The 22424-nt window shown below is 40.4% G+C and overlaps 1 protein-coding gene across 1 annotated transcript in view; it reads left to right on the top strand.

Annotated features, from left to right (window-relative positions):
• The window catches only part of LOC122808787, a 735783-nt gene that overhangs the window by 519508 nt on the left and 193851 nt on the right, over window positions 1-22424 (top strand). The window contains exon 7 of the mRNA XM_044079826.1: window positions 15303-15563. Within this exon, the coding sequence (XP_043935761.1) occupies window positions 15303-15563 (261 nt within the window). The remainder of the gene's footprint in view (window positions 1-15302; window positions 15564-22424) is intronic.

The following is a 22424-nucleotide window of genomic DNA, read 5'->3' on the forward strand; positions in this document are numbered from 1 at the left end:
TGGAGTCGTGTGATTTGTGATGGTATATTAACTGAGTAAGTGCTTTGTTTGGTAGTTCTGAAGAAGTCCCTTTTGGATGAAAGCACTTAACACTACTACTATTTTTTTGTTTTTGGTATTAAAATTGGTAAAAAAGTACTGCCGTGGTTTTCATCGTTTTTTTGTTTTGGTTAAGTAGTTGATATTCCAGTGTTGTTTGGCATAGCGATAAAGGAATGACGATCGCTAATACTGCTGAAGTACATGTAACAGAAATGACATATGGCATAAAGGTAATGGGATGAAGATCACTAACACTGTAGAAGCACATGTAATGGACATGGCAGATGGCATAGCGGTAATGGGATGAAGATCACTAACACTGTAGAAGCACATGTAATGGACATGGCAGATGGCATAGCGGTAATGGGATGAAGATCACTAACACTGTAGAAGCACATGTAATGGACATGGCAGATGGCATAGCGGTAATGGGATGAAGATCACTAACACTGTAGAAGCACATGTAATGGAAATGACAGATGGCATAGCGGTAATGGGATGAAGATCACTAACACTGTAGAAGCACATGTAATGGACATGGCAGATGGCATAGCGGTAATGGGATGAAGATCACTAACACTGTAGAAGCACATGTAATGGACATGGCAGATGGCATAGCGGTAATGGGATGAAGATCACTAACACTGTAGAAGCACATGTAATGGACATGGCAGATGGCATAGCGGTAATGGGATGAAGATCACTAACACTGTAGAAGCACATGTAATGGGCATGGCAGATGGCATAGCGGTAATGGGATGAAGATCACTAACACTGTAGAAGCACATGTAATGGGCATGGCAGATGGCATAGCGGTAATGGGATGAAGATCACTAACACTGTAGAAGCACATGTAATGGACATGGCAGATGGCATAGCGGTAATGGGATGAAGATCACTAACACTGTAGAAGCACATGTAATGGGCATGGCAGATGGCATAGCGGTAATGGGATGAAGATCACTAACACTGTAGAAGCACATGTAATGGACATGGCAGATGGCATAGCGGTAATGGGATGAAGATCACTAACACTGTAGAAGCACATGTAATGGACATGGCAGATGGCATAGCGGTAATGGGATGAAGATCACTAACACTGTAGAAGCACATGGAATGGACATGGCAGATGGCATAGCGGTAATGGGATGAACATCACTAACACTGTAGAAGCACATGTAATGGACATGGCAGATGGCATAGCGGTAATGGGATGAAGATCACTAACACTGTAGAAGCACATGTAATGGACATGGCAGATGGCATAGCGGTAATGGGATGAAGATCACTAACACTGTAGAAGCACATGTAATGGACATGGCAGATGGCATAGCGGTAATGGGATGAAGATCACTAACACTGTAGAAGCACATGTAATGGACATGGCAGATGGCATAGCGGTAATGGGATGAAGATCACTAACACTGTAGAAGCACATGTAATGGAAATGACAGATGGCATAGCGGTAATGGGATGAAGATCACTAACACTGTAGAAGCACATGTAATGGACATGGCAGATGGCATAGCGGTAATGGGATGAAGATCACTAACACTGTAGAAGCACATGTAATGGACATGGCAGATGGCATAGCGGTAATGGGATGAAGATCACTAACACTGTAGAAGCACATGTAATGGACATGGCAGATGGCATAGCGGTAATGGGATGAAGATCACTAACACTGTAGAAGCACATGTAATGGGCATGGCAGATGGCATAGCGGTAATGGGATGAAGATCACTAACACTGTAGAAGCACATGTAATGGGCATGGCAGATGGCATAGCGGTAATGGGATGAAGATCACTAACACTGTAGAAGCACATGTAATGGACATGGCAGATGGCATAGCGGTAATGGGATGAAGATCACTAACACTGTAGAAGCACATGTAATGGGCATGGCAGATGTCATAGCGGTAATGGGATAAAGATCACTAACACTGTAGAAGCACATGTAATGGGCATGGCAGATGGCATAGCGGTAATGGGATGAAGATCACTAACACTGTAGAAGCACATGTAATGGACATGGCAGATGGCATAGCGGTAATGGGATGAAGATCACTAACACTGTAGAAGCACATGTAATGGGCATGGCAGATGGCATAGCGGTAATGGGATGAAGATCACTAACACTGTAGAAGCACATGTAATGGGCATGGCAGATGGCATAGCGGTAATGGGAAGAAAATTATTGATGCTGCTGTAACATATGTAACTGACATGGCCAATAGCATAAAGGTAATGGAATGATCACTAATACTGTTTAAGCACAAGTAAAGGACATGGCAGATGGGACAGTGGAAATGGCATGAAATCACTATTAGTGTAGAAGCACATGTAATGGACACAGCAGTTGGCACAAAGGTAATGGAATGAAGATCACTAGTACTGTAGAAACACATGTAACAAGTATGGCAGATGGCATAGCTAGAACATAGCAGCATTAACAAGGAAAACATGCACACACACACACACACACACACACACACACACACACACACACACACACACACACACACACACACACACAAAAAAAACATGCATACAAGACAGCTTGACATGAGTGTTTCTTCACTTATCCATCATAAGAACAGCAAAATACCAGCCACCAGATATTTCAGAGTTTATACGCCAAATAAAATGGAAGCTGCTTCATCATTTAAATGGAAAGAAAACATGAAAGATAGGAAATCAGATGGTCATATCAGAATGGTAACTATAATATATGAAAAAGAGTGAGGGAATAAACTTTGTGGGAAAGAGTTTAAGTGTTAAAAAAGAATAACAGGTAGGGAAGTTACATAGGGATGTCTGTGAATGAAATGGAGAGAGTAGGGCAGGCAACAAAGGTAGAAATAAACACAAATAATGACAGATGGGGATAGTATACCTGATGGACAGCAGATGGAAATTTACATACAGAGGGGTATAACAGTGATGATCAAAGTAGCACAACTAATAAGGTGTTGAGAATGCCAATTAATTGAGGAGAAACATAATGAAATCATATGGTGCGGTTGTGACATAAGTGGATGCCAGGCTAGATAAGAGGGCAAAAATTATGCATCTCTTTGGTGATCAGCATTGCTTCTTTGGAAGACTGATACATAGATCCTTCTGGTCTTTGGACTTTGACAGTCCGAGCAGAAAATACTCAATTCTGCTGAGATAGACACCCAGTTGCCAGCATATATTGGCGTCCACCATCCTCCAAAACATTGACAAGAAAATACTGTAGACTTCTCTCATCCTCATTAAGAAGAGTGTTCTACCCACTCCAAAAACTCTACAGGGCACCAACCATACCTCCTTGTCATCTACAGTAGGAGCATCATCATCCCCTAGCTGGCAGGTGGACATTGTAGCAACTGACAATCCAGTGCCAAAGGATGGTGCAGATCAAGGTAACTGCAGCCTCAACACCTCCATCTTTTGGCATACCTCTCAACTGTCCCTGATTTTACTGGACATTCCAGATTTTGCCTCATATTTTGGCTGTATCTTATGTAACATTTATTTATTTTTTATTTTATTTTATTAAAATGTTTGTCAATAACGCCAGAAATTAAAGTTTCATTCTTCTTGTTGTAGTTCATAAAATGCATGCTGATGTAACATCTTGCCCTATTAACATTTAGATTAATTACAGTAACATTTAAAATTGTACTTGCTGTTGGACCTTTATACCACCATTATTTTTGGCCTTGTCCAGAATTTTTGAGGAAAGAAGCTGAGAGTCATGACCTGCAGAAGCATGACACATTGGAACAGGTATCAACTGCATGTGGTAAAAACACAACTGAACTTTTACAATAAACTAATGCAGTTATCATACACACCTCATTCCTGTCTGGGATACTCCCACCTTCTGCCACACTGAACTCCTATTGCTAGATCTATTCAGGGTGATGCCACTTCAGCTCAAGCCACGTATACTGACAGTTTTCACCAAAATGAGTTATACAAGTGGCATCACTCACCTTTCTAGCCAGCACAGGCCAGTCATTCTCATTATGCAGTAGGCCAATCACTTTATAATTTCTGCAAGTTTTTGGGTTTCTTTTACCATGACAGGAATGGACCCCATTCCTAAGTCAAAGTATGATTAAAGTTCATGAAATTAGCACTGTTTCAATCTTTGATATCAGCCAAAAGTGCTCATCGCAGCACCTGCAATGTGTCCAGAAATGACTCCTTCTGCAATTCGTACAGTTACACATATAGGTTGTTGTTGTTGTTGTTATGTCTTTCGGCTTTTCCCAGTTAGGGGTCACCACAACAGAACTCCGGTCCGCTAATGATTGGCAGTAGATTTTTAGGTGCCGAGTTGCCGGCCCTGACACACAACCTTCAATGAACGTACGCCCATTCATGCATGTCTCCACACAGAAGATGCTCTAGCTGAGAAATGAACAGGACAACGTCTTACTGTGAGGTGACAATGCTACCGCAGCAACCAACACAGCAGTATTACACATATCGGTAACATATCTAAATATGATTGTAAATTCTTTTTTATAAGACCCGTTGCACCTACTACTATTGGAACTGTCTGAGTATCCTTCTTCCGCACTGCTGTTATTTCTGCCTGCAAATCCTGATATTTTATTACTTTGTGTCTCTCTGTATGCAAAAGACTGTAGTCAGTAGGTGTAGCAATTTGAATGACCAATATTACTTTTGTCATGAACCACTCTATCTGGCTTTCTCGTATCTACATTTGAACTATTGGTAATGGGTTATCTCATGTGATGTAGACATCGTCATTTTCTGTGATGCTTTGTAACTCATGTTTCCTATGTTTTTCAGCCACTTCAATACCATAATGTTTGCGCAATCACCAGTGCAACAGTCTTGCCACATTTTTATGCCTTTCAGTATACAGTCCTTTTGCCATTACTATATTACAACCAGCAACAAGGTGTGCAACTGTTTTCAATTCTGTTTTACAAAACCTACATTTTTCTGTTTCTCCCACATGTTCAGTGGACTCTGTAAATCAATGCATATGCAGCCCATTGTCTTCAGCCACCGATATTAACCTTTCATCTTTTGGTTTGAATTCACCTCTCCTTAACCATTCCCGCATTCGATCTTGATCAAGATGAGGTTCATCCAGGAGTTTCTATACTTGCAACTATATTTATGCATTTTCCACATTTCTTGCCTTCTCATCTACCTTATATTCTTTCATTTTCTTTTTTGGCACATTCGGTTGTTGCCTGATTTTCATCTACTTCTGGTTTGATGTCCATTCCAGTTTGACCCCAATATGCTTCTGCTAGACCAAAAAGGAAGTCATCTTAGATTTATTCTCCTCATGTTTCAACACTTTCACTATATTTGGGTCTCGTGATGCCAGCAGATATGTATGCAGTACCACAATTGCAGATCTGTACATGTGATCAATGTAATGGATATGGCAGATAGCATAGCAGTAGTTCGGAACGGGGAATAAATAATCTTGGTATGCACTGATTTTTATAAATCATTTGATGAGCATGAAATATCCTTCTTGTTTTCTTGTCTAATCTATTCACCTTTTTGGAGCCAGTCATTCACTCCAAAACTGTAAGTCAGGACAGGAAGAGGAAAATGGTTTATAGCCTGAATTTTGTTCCTAGATGTTGACGTTGTTTTCAGGATTAATTTAAGTGTTCTAAAATATTCCTTACTAAGTTTTATTTGCATTTGTTCATGTTTTATTGTTGATCCTTCATCAATTCCTAAATGTTTATACAATCCCACTTTCTCAAATTCTTTTATATCACATTATTTTCCCAAACTGATGTTTTCTTGGTGCTGCAGCTTTCCTGGTTTAAAGGTTGCTTTTGCACATTTATCAAGATCAAATTACATTCTTATATCATCTGAAAAAGTTTTAACTACTTGCAGTTGTGCTTTCAGTTAAACATCTGATGAGCTATACAGTATTAAATCATTGACAAAGAGAAGATGAGAAGTCTTTACACTTTGTTGCTTTCAGGGAGCCAAATTATAGACATGACCTAATCTATTAAGCAGAGAGCTTAATGGGTTGAAGGCAAGGCAAAAGAGTCTTTTATCTTGGCTTAACTGCAAAGTGGTTTGCCACTGATTTATAGTCACTGTGAAGTAGTTTATCAGTGTAGAATGTATCTTATACATTTTAAGCACTTTTATCCATGAATGCGGGATACTTTCAAATGTTTTTTTGTAGTCAACCCATGCCATACTTACATTCTTCCCCTTTTTACAGTTCTCCACTATGACTTTATTTAACAACAGCTGATCTTTTGTTCTGTATTATTTTCTTTTCTTGCCCTTTTGTTCTGTTGCTATAATTGAGTTTTTTTTCTAAATGACTATAAACTCTGTTGGCCAGTGTACAGTTTATATGTCTTTGGAAGGCGAGTTATTGATCTATAATTTTTCGGATAGCTTGCAGGTTCAATTTTAAGTAGGAGCATTGATTTCATGTTTTTAGCCAGGTTGGTGTCTGTTCAGGATGTGCATATAAACAGTTCTTATTCATAGCTAAATCTTCATGCAAAGATATTAATACTTTTAACCAGAGGTTAGGTACTACATCTGGGCCTGGGGTTTTCCAGTTAGAAGCTTTTCTTAACTTTGTATCAATGTCTCTGGCTGTTACTTCATCCCATTTCATATCCTGCACCTTTAAACTTCTTATTCTTTCTTTTACTTCTTCTCTTCATTTATCATAGGTTCTTAGTTGGGAGGGTGGCCTAATGGTTAAGGTGTTTGCCTTACAAACATAAGGTGCAGGGTTTGAGTCTCACAAGGGATAATTGGCTAGGCTTAAAATGGCTTACAAGGGCAGTTAGTTTAGTACTAACCTATGAACTTATAGGTTCATAGGTATGTATTACACTATCTGCCCGAAGGCATTTATAAGCCTAGCCAGAATGTGTTGGCTTTTGCCACCCCCTTAGATTAGTTCTCTGTACCTCTGTCCAGCAGAGCCATTGAAGTGATCCCCGAGGTAAGCTTTCTATTTACCATCCACTCGTCAAGGTTTCTTTTGAAGAGTGTTAGCGAGGAGCTCTGCCTAATGTATACTGGGATCTTGTTCCAGAGCATGGGAAGTTTCTGTGACAGGAATCTATCCCTCCAGCACGTGCTATTCATTGTTGTGGTGAGGTTTAGATCCCTAGAGCGTGTGGCTCAAGGGGATAAGGTTTTCTTTAGGTGGAGCATGTCCATCAGTTCTGGATTGGACATGGCCTTGTATGTCAGGCAGAGATCACCTCTGAGTAGGTGGTAATCAACCGAGTACAGCTGAAGTTTCTTCAGTCGAGCTGAATAGGGCATCTGTTTGAGGCCAGTGATCCTCTTGGTGACATACTTCTGTGGTCTTTCCAGCTGTTGCAGGTGTCTTGTAAGGTACATCCCAAATGGGACATTGTACTCTATTATGGGTCTGATGAGTGATGAGTAGAGGAGCACAATGACCTCTTTTGATCTGGATGCGAACCCTTTTGTGATAAGGTGGGACATGTAGAAGGATTTTCTAACCACTTTGGCAATGTGATTATCAAAGGAGAGATTGCTATCTACTTGGGTCCCCAGATCCCTTATTATGTCTTCCAAATTTAGGGTACTACGGGACTACCACCTATGTGGTAGTTTCTGGGTACTTTGTTTTTTCCAAAGGGGATGATTATGCACTTTTTCGTATTTAGCTTGAGGCCATGATTTTGACACCAGGTATCCGTCTCAGTGACACCCTTTTGGAGGATGTCTGTGTCAGCTGGAGAGTCAATTATAGCCCCTGGTTTGCAGTTGGCTGCGAACTTGGTCAGCCATAGTCTTCCTGTGCTTGCCTGTACCTTTGAGAAGTATATGCTGAACAGGAGGGATACTAGGACTGAGCCCTGGGGAACGCCACTTGTAAATGGTTTAGAGTCAGACCTAGCTCCCACAACTCTTACCATGTGGGTTCTGTCCATGAGACAGTTGCAACCCATCTTGTGACATAGGAATTTATGTTCAGGCTTGTCTATAATGTCAGACTGGGGAATGGTTTTGAAGGCCTTTGCGAGGTTGAGGTAGGCTGTGTGTGCCACCTTTCCCTCATCTATAGTCTTGGTAATTGTCTCAAAGAAGTCCACCAGGTTTAGGAGGCATGATCTACCCTTAACAAAGCTGAACTTGGTAGGGTCCAGTGTTTGGAGGTTCCCAATGTCTCTGTTAATGAGTTCCATGATGAGTTCCATGATGATTCGCTCCATAGCCTTGCCGACCAAGCTAGTCAGGCATGTAGGGTGATAGTTCCCGGGACCTGTTGTGGCTCCACCTTTGTGGAGTGGAATAACTGTTGCTGTGCACCACTCTATGGGTATGTAACCTGTGGAGAGGCTGAGTTTGAACAGTGTGTTTAGCTGAGGGGTTAGTTCATCTTTGAGCTCATATAGGACGCAGCCTGGGACACCATCCGGTCCCATTGATGCTGTGTTTTTGGCTTTGGAGAAGGCTGTTTTAACCTGAGTGTCTGTGATTTCAGGGGCTTTACATTCTTCTGGTATGGTTATGGGCCCTTTTAGGGGTGAGAGGGGGGTGAAGTTTGCACTGAACCTGTCTGCCCGGATGTTAACAATATCAGTCGGTTCAGTGTATTTTGTGCCATTCTGCACTAACTTCGAGCAGATCTGAGCATTGCCACTTAGATTCTTGACATAGCTAAAGAATGCCTTGTGGTTATCTTTGGAGTCCTTGGCAATTTTTCTTTTGAAGCTCACCTTGGATGATTTTATGAGGGATCGTAGTTTCTTGCTGATACTGATCAAGGATGTCTTCCCTTCTAGGGATTTTACTCTTTTCTGTACTAGTTTCCTCCTTCTATTGTATAGCTTGCTTATGGCAGGAGTCCACTAGAGTGGTTTCCTTTTTTTGGAGGAATGAGTCTTGGTTTTGCTTGGGATAGCATGATCCATGCATTCTTGTAGGTGTCCGTAGAATGCATTAGTAAAGGATTTTGCAGCTTGGACAGCATTATCCTTTAGTATGGGGGCTTTGAAACTTTCCACCTCGGTATTAAGTGATGTGAAGTTTGCTTTTGAAAGGTTTTTCATGGTGGTTTCCCTTTCCAGGGGAGGGGGCGGAATGTGGCTATCCAAAGTGATTTGTTTATGGTCAGATCTAACCAGCAAGGGGTTGAGCTCCGGTGTGGAGCACCGGTCGCCCATGTTGGTGATGACCAGGCCCAATATGTTGCCACCTGTGGTGGGAGTGTTGACCAGTTGATCCAGGGCATTTGAGTTTATAAATTCTAGGAAATGTTGGGCAAGGGAGTTAGTACTTGAGTAGTTCTTCCAGTTAATGTTTGGGTAATTGAAATCACCCAATATTAGGGTGTTTGGTGGGACCTTTATATTTCCCAGTCTTTTCAGAAATGCGGAATTGGGGTCCTGGGACATGGTGGTGATCTGTAGCAAGCTACAATTTGAATTGCAGTTTTGCCCATTGTTAGTTGCACGTGGATGATCTCTGAAGCATCGTGTTGTGCCACTAACCTGGAGGTGTGGGTATCCTTAATGAATATGGATATGCCCCCACCTTTTCTATTTCGGTCCGGGTTCTGTGGCCAAAATGTATGGTATGAGTTGTAGCCTGGTAGTGCTGGGGTGCTCTCTGGAGTCTTACACCAGGTTTCTGTTACTGCACATATATCGATTTTCTCCATACTGAGGAATGCCTCGAGTGCGTGCATTTTGAGCTTTAGACTTCTAGCATTGAGTAGCATTACCCTCAGTTTTTTGTTACTTGTGCTATTTATGGTGGTGGGTTTGTCTTTTGAGCCTTGCCTAAAAAAGGCACTATGGTGGTGGCAAGAGCCTTGACCAGTATTCAAAAACCTAAGGGTGACAGGTGCAAGCCATTTCTAGCGAAGCAGCGTGACTTGTCAAGCATGTCATCCCAGGCGGACAGACACTGGATCCCCTTTGAATGACACCAGAAACTTAGCCAGTTGTTGAAATTGATAATTTTTTCTTTATACGTGGTATCATTCTTGGTGAGGGCAGGATGCTACTCAGATTCAGGGTCATACCGGCCTGGGCTATGTGATAAGAGAGCTCTTCCATGTGTCTTTTCATGTAGTCCAGGGAGGTATGGCTCAGGTCATTCACACCAACATGGACAATGACAGAGTCATATTTGTATTTGTTCTGGAGTAACCTGAGTGCTTGTGTTATGTGGCGGATCCTGGCACCCAACAGGCAGACCTTCTCCTTATTCAGCCTAGTGAGTGGGATGTCATTGTGTCTGAGTCATCTATTACTAGTATGTTGGGTATGTTATTTTGCCTTAAGGGCTGTGATTGCATGGCACACTGGTTTTGTGAAGTATGTGTTTCATGGTTTGTGTTGGGGGAGTGGAGGTTGCTTGGATGTCTGCTTTGGAGGTCTCTGTTGCTTTTGCAGATGTTTATTTAGAACCTCCAAGTATGTTTTCGTGTATTTATGTGTGGTTTTTGCCAGTGCTGGTTTAATGGGTCTATGTGAGACTGGTGGCGTGATGCAAGTATTTCCGTTCTCCTCTTTGTTATGTTCCACAAGATCTTCATAAATACTTCTCCAAAATATACCTATTTCCTCTTTTTTTTTTTGGTTGTCATTTATTTTCTTTTACCTTGTTTCCCAATTCTCTATAAAACTTTTTTGGATCATCAATAAATTGCTTATTTTATAATTTTCCTTTATATTTATCTGTACATCTTCTAAGTTTTTCTGTCTGGGATGATATTTTTAGTTTATTGTTTGTGATAGTGCATGGTGAATCCTGATCCGTTCTAATACTGCATATTGCTTTTATCAGCTCTATCTTTCTGAGTAGGTTTGTTGACCTGTTCCCTCTTCTATACTCTTCTGTACTCTTCTAACAGTGACAGTTCTTGTCTTCATTGATCTATAGTTTTCTCTTTTTGATGCCTCCATGATGGTAGTCGATTTCTCCCCTTCCTTTCCCTTTCTACCCTGTGTTCTTTTTACGGGTTCCATTAGAAATCTCGAACATTCAAAAGTTCATGCCTCATATGGTCGATGCCTTATGAGTGAACTTTTGAATGCTCGCAAGTTTCAACGGAGATCGCTGTAGAGAATATTTCCCATTACTGCAATGTAGTGCAATCTCGGGGTTGGTATATTTAAGTAGCGGGGGGTGCAGGGAAGCTTGCCCCCCTGACCAGAGTATTCAGGCACTTTTTTTTTTTTTTTTAATTTTTATGTGTTCGAAGTTTTGAAGCTTCGCTCATATGGTGTCGATCATATGAGAGTTGAAGTTTTAAACCTTCAAGCATATAATATAGACCCAAATTTTATCTGTTATTAATTTAGCTGCACAGTAATATATTCTCTTTACTTCTGTCATATCACATAAATCTTTATGGACAGTCCTAATTACTGTGTTCATTTGTTTTATCAATCTTCTAACCTTTTGATTTTTATTAACCTTCTGCAATCTATTCTTTTCATTGATCTTAGTATGTCTATCTCTATTAAATGAAGTAACTCTTCTCTTAGCTCATTTTCTTCTAAACTGAGGGCACATTTTTTGTTCTCCATTTTCTGAGTGTAATCTAGAGAAAGTTCTATAGCATCTTCCTGTGGCACATTCTTTTCAGTTTCATCCTCTGCCATCTGTTGCTCTGTCACATGGGAACTCACTAGCCTAACACTCCTCATCATTGACCACGTCAGAAGTGCCACAGTTTCCTGCTCCTTCTCTTGCTTTTCAGCTTCAAGTGAACGTTTATTCTGGTTTCCCGTGGAAGGCTCCAAAATATCTTTATATGGCAACTGACAAGTTGCTTCCTGTTCCACTAGTTTTTCCTTAATTTGGATATGTATTGATCTATCCTGCTGTGGGGCTTTCTGAGTTAGATTTCTACACTGAATCCTTCTCTTCTCACGTACTCCATAACCTCAGTTTCTATTTCTCTAACTTCTGCATTACTAATCTTCTTTTATACTGTTCCTCTTTGTCTTCTTATTTTTTGTATTGCAAAGTTGTGGATATCTGGATTCCTTTGCCTGTATTTCTCTTCAAATATATTTGGTGCTGCTCTTTTTGTATTGATTAGTTTTGCTTTCTCCTTTGCATAACTGTTACACCATATTAAATATCTTTTTCTTTCCCATGTCCATATTTCTTCTTCAGATATCACCTGATCTTCCTGTTCCTCCTTACTTTGGGGACTCATTCCATCATGCCATGATGTAACCTGTGTTAGACCATCTACACCAAATCCTGCACTTCACATGCATTCCATAACTTCAGCTTCTATTTTTTACTTCTACTTTACTGATCTTGTTTTCTGCATTCTCTCTTTGTGATATTAGTTTTTTTTATTGTGCAATTCACCATATCTGGATGCCTTTGCCTATATTTCTCTTTGAATAACTTTGGGGCTGCCTTTTTTGTATTGATTAATTTGGATTTCTACTTTGCATAAATATTGCACCATATCAAATTATTTCCCATGTCCATATTTCTTTTTTATACTTTTCAAAAATCTATAGGTTTTGTTGTTTATATTTTCGCACTTCCTCAGATGCTTCCTTTTCCAAACAGCTTCTTCGTCTGTATCATGTTTTTCACAAACCTGTTGTATTAATAAACATATTTTTTTATTTGAGACTTCTGATAGATTTTCTTGTGGAGGTAGTTTTCTTTCCTATTATTTCTCTGTTACTCCTTTTGTATATTTTGTGTCTGGAGGGCTTTTTGCATAATGGTAACAATAAATAATTTATTTCTTATCCTCATGTCTTTATGTCTCATCTCTGGCCTATCAGTTTTTGTGATTTTTGTGGATTGTTACTTCTTTCTACAATGAGGGGGTCATCCTCCTCCTGGGCCTGGCCTAGCCTCATTATAGGAATGTTTTCATATTATGAGAATTCTACATTGCCAATTTTTCCAGTCCTGGCATCAATGCGCCTAAAAGGATTGGGCACTTATTTTATCATGGGTTTTGTGCACCCAGCTATCTTTTTTTAATATTTGACCTACTTCTGTTCATACTATATGCTATATAATATACATTCTATATATATCAGTGCCATCTTGGTGAGACTTTGTGAAAAACATTGTCATCCTCATGAAGGTACTCACCAAGACTTGAGGATCAGTTCAATTTCAACAATACTGCTCTCCTTTGCCTGCTGAATTATTGTCTCTCCATGTGGACCCTTAACATAACAGAGACCATCAGCTGGGCCAACATAAGGACCCATCTGATAATCTCTGAAGTTTCTGTGCATGAAGAACAAGAAACCTCTGCTCTACCTACCACTGTACACTGCAATCATGCATTCCTCACCGCCTGAGGTAGGCACGGTCACCCAATAAGGTTTATTTGAGGAGCAAACAGTAGCCACAAGCTAACAGGGACACATTTGTGTATCATGTGACACATAATATAATGTTGCCCCGTGGCTGTAATGCGTGGCCGTAGTGTGGCACTGTGGTGTCATGAGTGTACAAATACCATATGCATAAGCATATAGGTCACAAACTTAGTGACCACCGTGACATGACTGGTCAGTACCAAGATGTCAAAGCAGTACATTTTACACTGGCAGAGTTTTATAGACAGTGGTACTATCTGGGTCCATTTGCATATCAGTCTTGTTAATGTAATGGATGGCCATTTATAACAGCATGGCTTACAAATGTAGAGCTCTGTAACAGAGAATTTCAATAAAGCTTCTGTGATTATGGATCTTCCTAGATTTAAGGAAAGCCTCCTGCTTGAAAACGTACCTTGGCAACAGCAATAAGCTCTGTGCTGTATGTCAGTTATTCAGAAAGCTTACAGTAACATTGACACATGAATGTATGGGCAATGAATTGCAAAAATTTCCCAAATTTTATTAAATGCAAGGTTGGCAGCATATATGGCATTCTGAAGGTGCAAAAATGAGAATAATGCACCACTGAGGCTAATTCTTTGGTTGGAATGTCTGAAAACTGAACATTACCAGTATTTGTTGAGCACCAGCTGAAACTGTAAGACAGAGATTTGCAAACACAAGGCTGATCCTTTACAAAATCACAGACTTTGTTAAGGAAGCCAGTCCTCAGTTAGGCTTTCTAACACATTGTGTTGAATTGCATTTACGGGAGTGTTATGTACCCAACACGAAAGATGTGAACATATAATTCTAATTACTGTTTTCTATAGGAAATTGTTGTTGGTTCAGTTTCAGAGTTTGTGCAAATAGTAATTCCTTTACTTTCAAAGATTATTTTCAAAGATTTCTCCCTTCTTCAAATTTGTGTGACCACAGAGTTTATATACATATATATATATATATATATATATATATATATATATATATATAGGGCCATCTGGGTAAAATATTCCATTTTTTATTCTCTGTATAAAGAATACATTTCACCATACACTTATTTACTAACATTTATTGAAGGGTAAAATGGAAACTCTAACAGCCTTCTAAGATTGTCTTAATAACTTAACATCCTTCATTAGATTTGATATGAGATTTAGTTCTCACAATATCAGTTTTCAACAATTCTTATTTTAATTATATCAATATAAAGCAAGCATTTTTACAGAAAACAATTGTCAAAAGCCGGTCTGTAAGGCTTTGTTGTCTGACTTTTGAAATTCATTTGCTTTTTAATAAATGGGCAAAAGTGGCCAAAATACTTTATGCAAATGGACATCTTGAAGATGTGACTAAGGCATTATATTAAAAAATCAACCCAAAAATAAGGCAAAATGATAAGCTGATAAGCTTCATGGACTGTCTATTTCTAAGAACGCATAAGTGTGGTATACTTGTTTTACAGTATTTTAAATAGTAACTTACAAGGTATGAATTACTAGAGACCATTGGAGACCCTAAGCCAAACTTAGTTTCCCCAGAGCAATGTTCTGCTAAACAACTTGCTCAAAGTCATATAGTAAACAAATACAGACTAAAGGAGTCACACCCCAGGTTACAAGCAAGTCTTTATTAACAGAGTATAGCTTTACCGATCTGTGCTGACAGACTATTACTCCTGATGTGCAAAGATGTAAAAGTAATTTTTTCCAGAAATGTATTAGGTACTAAAAAAAGATGTGGAAGAAAATTTGCTGCAGGCCACAGAATTTAACAGTTTTGATGTTTTCTGTTCAAAAAGACAATATAGCAACTTCTAAAATGTGTATGTATGAAAAGACAAATTAGAACTCCTTACATTTGTTTTCTCAGTAATGTTCTCAATGTTTTCTTTTCAGATCAAATACATGAAGCAGAAATTCATGTAACAGAAGATGAGCAATTAGTCTTTTGTGCCAGCAAAAACAGTAGCTATGAATACTGGTTATGTATTATGTATCGAGATGGTCAGCAAATAAAGTCTTCAAATCAATGTCATCATAGATGTTTCTTTCCTGCATACGTCATCGCTACTCCTATGCAATTAACTTGCTTATGTTACACAACGGAAGCATTAAGATGGACTCGCCACAGCTCTATGATTACTGATGAACGAAAACGTGAGTTGTATCTTATCAGGTTTTACTATTTAATGCTAATGGGGACTTCACTTCTTTGTGGTAAATGTTGATGTGACATTTCCTGGCAATTTCCAAGTCTCTGATTTCTGTGCATTTCAAAGATTTATTAGGATGAGTGCAGAAAAACCTAGAATATACATATACATAGGTTGATAGTAGAAAGCACTCACATATGTAAAACAAAACGTGGTAAGAAACAAAGAAAAAAAAATCCCAGCAACCACAAAATGCTGAAGCTTGTGTATTGGGAAACTCGTACTTCCTTCTCTATCAGTTTAGGAGACAGTGGTCAAGGATTATAGAGAATATAATTCTACTGGATATAGTTCCATACATTTTAGTGTATTTCTACCTATGGCCTGATAACAGATGTACATTCACTAAGATCATATAATGTATCAGATTCATATGCATATGCTAGGCTAATGACAACTAGGGCCCTTATAGGTCTTGTCATGCAAGCCAAATGTGACCCACACATTTCATTTATATAGGAAGTGATTTGCTGACTGTCTTTGTCCAGAAGAGACTTAGGAACCAGGCCAGGTGTGAATTTGCAATTACCTATCCACTGGTCCAAATTGCACTTAAATATGGATAGGGAGGAACCCTGCTTCACATGGATGGGGAGCCTGCTCCAAAGAATGGGAATTCTCTGAGAAACATATCTGTCTCTCCAACATGGCCTATTTATGTTGCAAGTAAAATTTAGGTCTTGCAGTCTAGTAGTTCTGATGCTATTTGTTTTCTGAATGTGCAAAAGATTCATCAAAGCTGGGTCCAGTGATGTCTTATATGCCAGGCAAAGATCACCTCTCAGAAGTCTGTATGATACTGAGTAGAGAGATCAGGCTTTGAGGTAATCAACATAGGACATTGTGTTTACTCCCTGTATTCTTTTTTAAGGAGCTTTTGTTGATGTTCCAGTTACTGCATGCATTTGGTCAGGTACGTAGGGAGGGGGACATTATACTCTTTGGTGGGTCTGATGAGGGTCAAGTACAGTGGTATGATGACCTCTCTGGACATAGATGTCATTCTATTGCTTATAAGTTGATCAACATAATTTTTTTTTCTACCTTAGACTCATGTTAGTCAAAGACTAGGATACTGCCTACATGAGTTCCCAGAACAGTGACTAGTGATTCAATTTTTAAGTGTGTTTTTTGATGATGTAATTACCCAGGTAGTACTATAATGCACTTCTTGGTATTGAGTTTTAAGCCATGGCTTTGGCACCTATTGATTGTCTGTATTAGAGCTTCCTGAAGGATGTTCTTATCTTGGAAGAATTCAATGACTGTTCCCAGTTTGCAATCATCTGCTGATTTGGTTAGCCAGAGGCCCTTGACATTGGCTTTGTCATCCAAGAAGTAGATACCAAAGAGGAGTGGGTCTAGCACAGTGCCCTCAGGGACTCAACTGGTGACCAGCCTCTTTGTGGAGGTGGCCTCACCTATTCTGACCTCCTGGTTCCTATCAGTGAGCCAGCTAGCTATCTAGTGTGTTCAAAGGTATAAATGTAACTGAATATCTTATCCACACATGTTCTGTTCTATGTTTCTGTTGCAGAACCTGAAATATTTAATTCTAGAGTTCATTGAATAAGTTATTTCAACTGTTAAAAGTCAGACTGAATTTTTAGTAACAGAACTATGATTTCATGCTTAACAGCACAGAGGCTATGACGTAAGAATAACCATCATGTAGTGCTTGGAGTGCCATGATTATCCTCCAGTATCATGAAAAAGACAAACCAGTTAAGTACTTCTGCAGCATGAGGCCCAGTCTTAACAATTGTTAAGTACCCCTGCCTAAATTGTTAAGATGGTATATTGCACTAGGCAGTAATGCCTGCTAGTAGCTGCTAACAAACAACAGTGCAAAATTAAAAACAGATTGCTTTCTGCCTGCTGTCTGTGCTAATAATCTTTCCTGATTTTCTTTCCATAATCTAAGACAACCCCCCCGGATTCACTAATCCTCCATGTAAGACTTAATAAGTCTTACTTGGAGGCTGCAGTTGAATGGTTTGACGTTAGCGTGCCATGAATATTCATGAGGGCACGCTGACTCAACCGTAACTCTTACACAGACTGAGCAGGAAAGCAAGGGGCATGCCCAACTGCAGAGCAGTCTAAATGTGCACGCCCCTGCAAGATATTAAAAAGCATAATGTCAAAACACAAGAGCGAGTTCGCTCAAATGTATTTGCACCCAACACCACACTCCCTGATATTGTAAACCCCCATCACACTTATATAAAGTAAATAATTATATATTTTTTTAAATCCACGATATAGCTGCCCGTATATGCGCGTGTGTGCGCGGGTCTGCCCATTGCTTAGCTAGAGTTAGCAATTCTCACATGGAAGAGCATAAGAAAGAATGTTTATGTAAATCATACCCAATTCCAATAGCATAATGGTAGAGCATATTCACAAAGAGAAGGCATTCATGGTTCGAGTCCCACCACTCCTCTTTTTATTTATGTTTTAAATAATACCAGACATATATGATTAAAATTTTATTAAAAGCAGTGACATGGCCAATGTATCAGTGAACAAAATATATATTTTTAAAGGACCCAGATATATAATAGCCTGCTGTTAAGCAACGTTTTACACAGCTAAACACAGATGCCCATAGTTTAATAGCGCTTTACCCAGCTAAACAGAGGTGCCCATAGTTTAATAGCACTTTACCCAGGTAAAGAGAGTTGCCCATAGTTGAATAGCACTTTACCCAGCGCAATAGGGTTACCCAAAGTTTAAAAGTGCTTTACCCAGTGCAATGTCTTTGCGCGGAAGTGTGCACTGTGCCAACCAGGGCACCATAGGGCACCGTGGATCAACGTAGAGCTAAGTTGCTTAAACGCAGCCACACCCCCTAGCCTGTCTAGACAGTATTAAAATAAAAGAATGACAAGGTTCGAACCCAGGACCCTGTGCATCATAATCAAAGTACAGAACCACTAAGCCATGACAACATAAGAGAAGCAGCCACTAATTAACATTCATAAACTTACGAATGGTAGTTTAACCATTACTAAGCAGGTCTGCAGTCAGCCGAGTATTTTACAAAATGGCCAATCACAAAAAAGTGCGGGAAATGCGGCATATTTAAGCCCCATAGGCGGGAATACTCATCATAACTGATTGTAGCTCACATTTGCAGTCAGAATGGCAGGTGCAGAAGAGGGTTCAGGCTTCCGAGCGCAATGTTGGGGCATTGAGGAGTCCAAATACATAGTTTGGCTCCTTGTCCATCATCACAAATCAGGACTCCTGTAGGGCCAGTTTCAAGGGACAGAGTACAAGGCAGAGGCTTGGAACCGGTTAGCTCGTGACCTCACCAGTGCCACAGGCATTCCTCGGACTGGAGAGCAGGTCCGTCACCACCATGCAGACCTGAAGAGACTAAAGCAGGACCGTCTGAACCAGTGGATACAGGAGGCCCGTGGGATGAAGAATGCCCCACAACTGAGTATGAAGCCATGGAATGCAGTATGTAAGACTTGATAATGGAGTATGTATAACGAATTGGCATGTCTCAATATCCCTTCATTTACTTTACAGCTGCAGGTGACTGTGCTACGAATCAGCAAGCCTATGCTGATAGGCTGCTAAGGCTGTGCCACCAGGCAGGTTAGTGATTATTCTGCATGTATTGTTATATAAAATATGGGAGAGAGCATGAAAGAAAGTGCTGTAGTCCAATAAAACAGCCATAAAATTGCCTGAATAAGTCCTCTGCATGTACTGTCAGATAAAAACATCAGAGAGGCAGAAAAAGAGTGTAGTAACCCATTAAGAAAGGTAACATATGTCTGGAATAATATCTCTGCAGGCACTGTCATATAACATAAGTGAGTTAGCCTGAAAAAAGATTGTTCTAACCTATTAATAAAGGTATAATATGTCTTGAACATGTCTGCCATAAACACCATTAAAACAAATAAAGGAGTGAGCCTGTGGAAAAGTGTGCAATGTCATTAATAAAGGTCTAAAACCCAGAGTGTGTCTGTGTCACAGAGTCTGAAATGTTGTTGTACCCTTGCATTATACAAACAGTACTGTTTGAATATGTGCTGGCAACCCAGAGTTATGCAGTCCCATATAAAGTGGGTGATGGAAGTGCTAGTAGCTGTGAAACATATATACAGTCCACAATAGTCAGTTACTGGCTGGCATGAATAAGTAAACCTGGCACACATGTAGCATGTAATTATTCACCAGAAATGTGAGTGTGTGTCAATAAATGCAGGGTTCTGAACAAATCTAAGTGAAAATGTCATGTGAAAACATCCCAGATATGTAGATAAAGAAATATAAATGCAAACAAGAAATATGAAGCAGTAACATCTGCATCCTGGACAGTTAGTATGTCAGATATAGGTCACACATATATTGAACTAGTCAAACCCATGACACAACCTAATGTATGGTGGCAAGTATAATAATACAGGTAGGGGATATACGCTTGCAGTCACTGGGAATGTAGTGTAGACTAAAAGGTCATTATAAGATGTTAACCGAGGTTTTTTCTACACCCTACCGTATGTGCATAAACCATGCAATTCCACACCTCAATGGGTATGTGTAATCTTAAATATTTGTTGGGACATATGTTCTATTGTTTTATAAATATTTGCATTGATGTTGATGCATGTGCCCTGTTCAAACACCATGTTCATGGTGGCCTGTTGCTACCAAACATCCCTGCATGCTGTTGGAATATCCACTGTCGTTCAATATATGCATGTGTTATGCTTGCTGTTCAACTGTTGGAACCTTGGTGTGTTGGGTTAATGGGAATATTACTGCATGCTGTTACAACTAATCTGGAATGATGTTGTTTATGTTGTAATTAAACACATCTAATCACAGAACATATGGAAAGGCCGGTCCCAGCTGACCCACCTGTCCCTCCTCAGTTGGCGAGTGCACCTGGCACCAGTGGCTCTGGTGCCCAGCCTGGGCTCCCCTTTTCCATTGATCCTGTGCCACCTTCGAGTGGATGGGGCTTGTCCCCCCGTGCAAGCGTGGGTGGAGGAGGGCCACCTGTCACCCTTGTTAGGGTCCGGGCTGTGGTGCATAGGGAGATCCAGTGTTCAGTCGCTGATCCCCTATGCCAGCTTGAGGTGAGAGTGGCGCATCTCTCGGGTGAGCCTGCCCGTCCTACAGAGCCCTCAGCACAGCCACCCTCAGGGCTGTGAACGTGCAGTGGTGACTGCCCATGGGTGGGGATCTCAGTTCCCCTGTTACCATCTATGGGCTCATGGGCTTGCGATTTCCAAACATCCTTCCCCATCAATTGTGTTCACCCACCCCATTTGTCAAACTCCGCCCCTGTATGCATCTTGTTTGTCTTGTCTGTTTATCTCCCCAACCTACCTCCCCAAATATACTTACTTCCTCTACCTCACATTCCACTCTCACCTGAAAAAAAAAAAAAAAAGGGCAATCTGTTCCACAAAAAAATTACGCCGCATACATTGCTGCCCAATTCGCACACATGTCCGCTGGACATGTAAACTGATAATTCTAATTGGCAGTACCAAATTTCAAACATATGCACAGCTGTTGCTGGTAAAGAAATGGGCAGCTAAGGACCTTCGCTACACCCATCCTGCACATCCTGAGCTGGTTTCCCTACTGTCTTTCCCTCTTTGTGCCCCCTTTTTCACCACTTTCCAATCTCCCGATTTTCTTTTCTTTAAAAGAAATTAGTGTGGGGGTTAGTGGGAGTAAGCACTTTTAAGCAGTAGTTAGCGGGGGTGTGCGAGTGTGATCTTGTGTGCACTTAGCTAAGCATTGCTAAGCGTCGTGCAAACCCATGCAAACCTGCTTACAACTGCTTAAAAGTGCCTTAGTCACTCTGTATGACAAGGCCCTTGTACTGCTCAGTAGCAGAATAAAAAACCTTGTCAGTCTCAAACCAGGGACCTCGGACTCACCAGTCTGCATGAAGTACCACTACACCACAGCAGGATTTTGGGTTTTCGGGATTTTGAATTTTCAGGCTTTTGGTTTCAGGATTTTGATTTTCAGGCTTATAGTGTTTCAGGCTTCTGATAGGGAACCATATATATATATATATATATATATATATATATATATATATATATATATATATATATATATGAGAGAGTGAGGGAGACATGGGGTCATATGTACTGCAACAGGTGTCTGTTGTCCAAGGCATGGACTGAACACCAGTGTTGATACTGCAGTGCCATACCCCATTCTAAAACATGTTACGCAGTAACTGCCACATAGGTGGTAGCCTGCCTAACACTGATGGTGTCAGAAGAGTACACGGGACACAGGTGGACAGTAGGCTCCCCTTTGATAATCACAGTGCCACAGTAGTAATGTAATCTGTCTACGTGGTACGTGTCATCACAAAAGGTGTGTCATCTAAGGAAATATAGGTCGGTGTTCCCCTCTACTCATCACAATGCCCCATGTGGTATGTACCTCACATGACAACTACAGCAAGTGGAAAGGCCACAGACATACCTAACAAAGAGTAATACTGCCCTCAAACACATGCCCTATGCAGACTGATTCACAAACCACAGCTAGAGTGCATTGCATACCGCCCACCCAGAGGTTACCACTGATGGACATAGAGAGGTATGTCACACTCATAGCAGTGACCAAACTCCATGACAACACCTCACAATCCCTCCGGGCTACATGACCTAGGGCCCTAATCCTTGCCACCTCACTAAACAGCACATGCTGGAGGTACAGGTTCCTATCCACAAATATGCCATACTCTGGACTAAACCATCCAGCATGAACAAACAAGGCTCCTCATTAGCAGATGTCA

This window comes from Protopterus annectens, chromosome 1.part1 (genome assembly GCF_019279795.1).
Source record: "Protopterus annectens isolate FY-2018-M chromosome 1.part1, PAN1.0, whole genome shotgun sequence".
NCBI lineage: Eukaryota > Metazoa > Chordata > Ceratodontiformes > Protopteridae > Protopterus > Protopterus annectens.